This window comes from Cariama cristata, unplaced genomic scaffold (assembly GCF_000690535.1).
Source record: "Cariama cristata isolate BGI_N322 unplaced genomic scaffold, ASM69053v1 scaffold2337, whole genome shotgun sequence".
Classification (NCBI taxonomy): domain Eukaryota; kingdom Metazoa; phylum Chordata; class Aves; order Cariamiformes; family Cariamidae; genus Cariama; species Cariama cristata.
Window position 1 is genome coordinate 23,498 of NW_009628148.1, and position 489 is coordinate 23,986.

Consider the following 489-nt stretch of genomic DNA (forward strand, 5'->3'; position numbering starts at 1 on the left):
CCCCCCCCAATAGTGTTAACAAAAGCTTAATTTTCCAGTTTTAAAGTGCAAATGATTCAGATACAACTGCTGCTGGAACAGGTCTGAACAGAAAATGAAGTCCTCTTATGAGATGTTTTCCAGAATATAAAAGACGAGCTCCATTATGACTGGCCCCTCACTCAACTGACATGCCCCTCCATGAATCACTGGAACTAAGGCACTGTCCAGGTCATTCATGTATTGAGAGGGCAGGGGCTGTCCATTACTCCCAGCTTGATAACCAACCTACAAAATACAAAGTAAGAGTGGGTTTTACAGAGCAGAGGACACAAGGCTGCGATGCAGAGGGCAGGGAGGGAAGTGCTGGGCAGGAGGAGGAGCTGTGTGAGGGGCCGTGGCCTCTGCCTGCCCAAGCTGGGCACTTGAACAGGACACAGCAGGCACTAAAGCGGCTTTTCCACTTGTTTTTTTTCGTGGCTGCCTAGACCGCTTTTTCTACCGCTTTGT

The 489-nt window shown here is 48.9% G+C and overlaps 1 protein-coding gene across 2 annotated transcripts in view; it reads right to left on the reverse strand.

Moving 5' to 3' along the window:
• The window catches only part of ZFYVE9 (zinc finger, FYVE domain containing 9), a 38,108-nt gene that overhangs the window by 210 nt on the left and 37,409 nt on the right, over nucleotides 1-489 (reverse strand). For both annotated transcript variants that reach the window (XM_009704665.1, XM_009704664.1), the window contains one exon: nucleotides 1-267. This exon is cut by the window's left edge and continues 210 nt beyond it. In XM_009704665.1, the coding sequence (XP_009702967.1) occupies nucleotides 106-267 (162 nt within the window). In that variant the 3' untranslated portion in view covers nucleotides 1-105. The remainder of the gene's footprint in view (nucleotides 268-489) is intronic.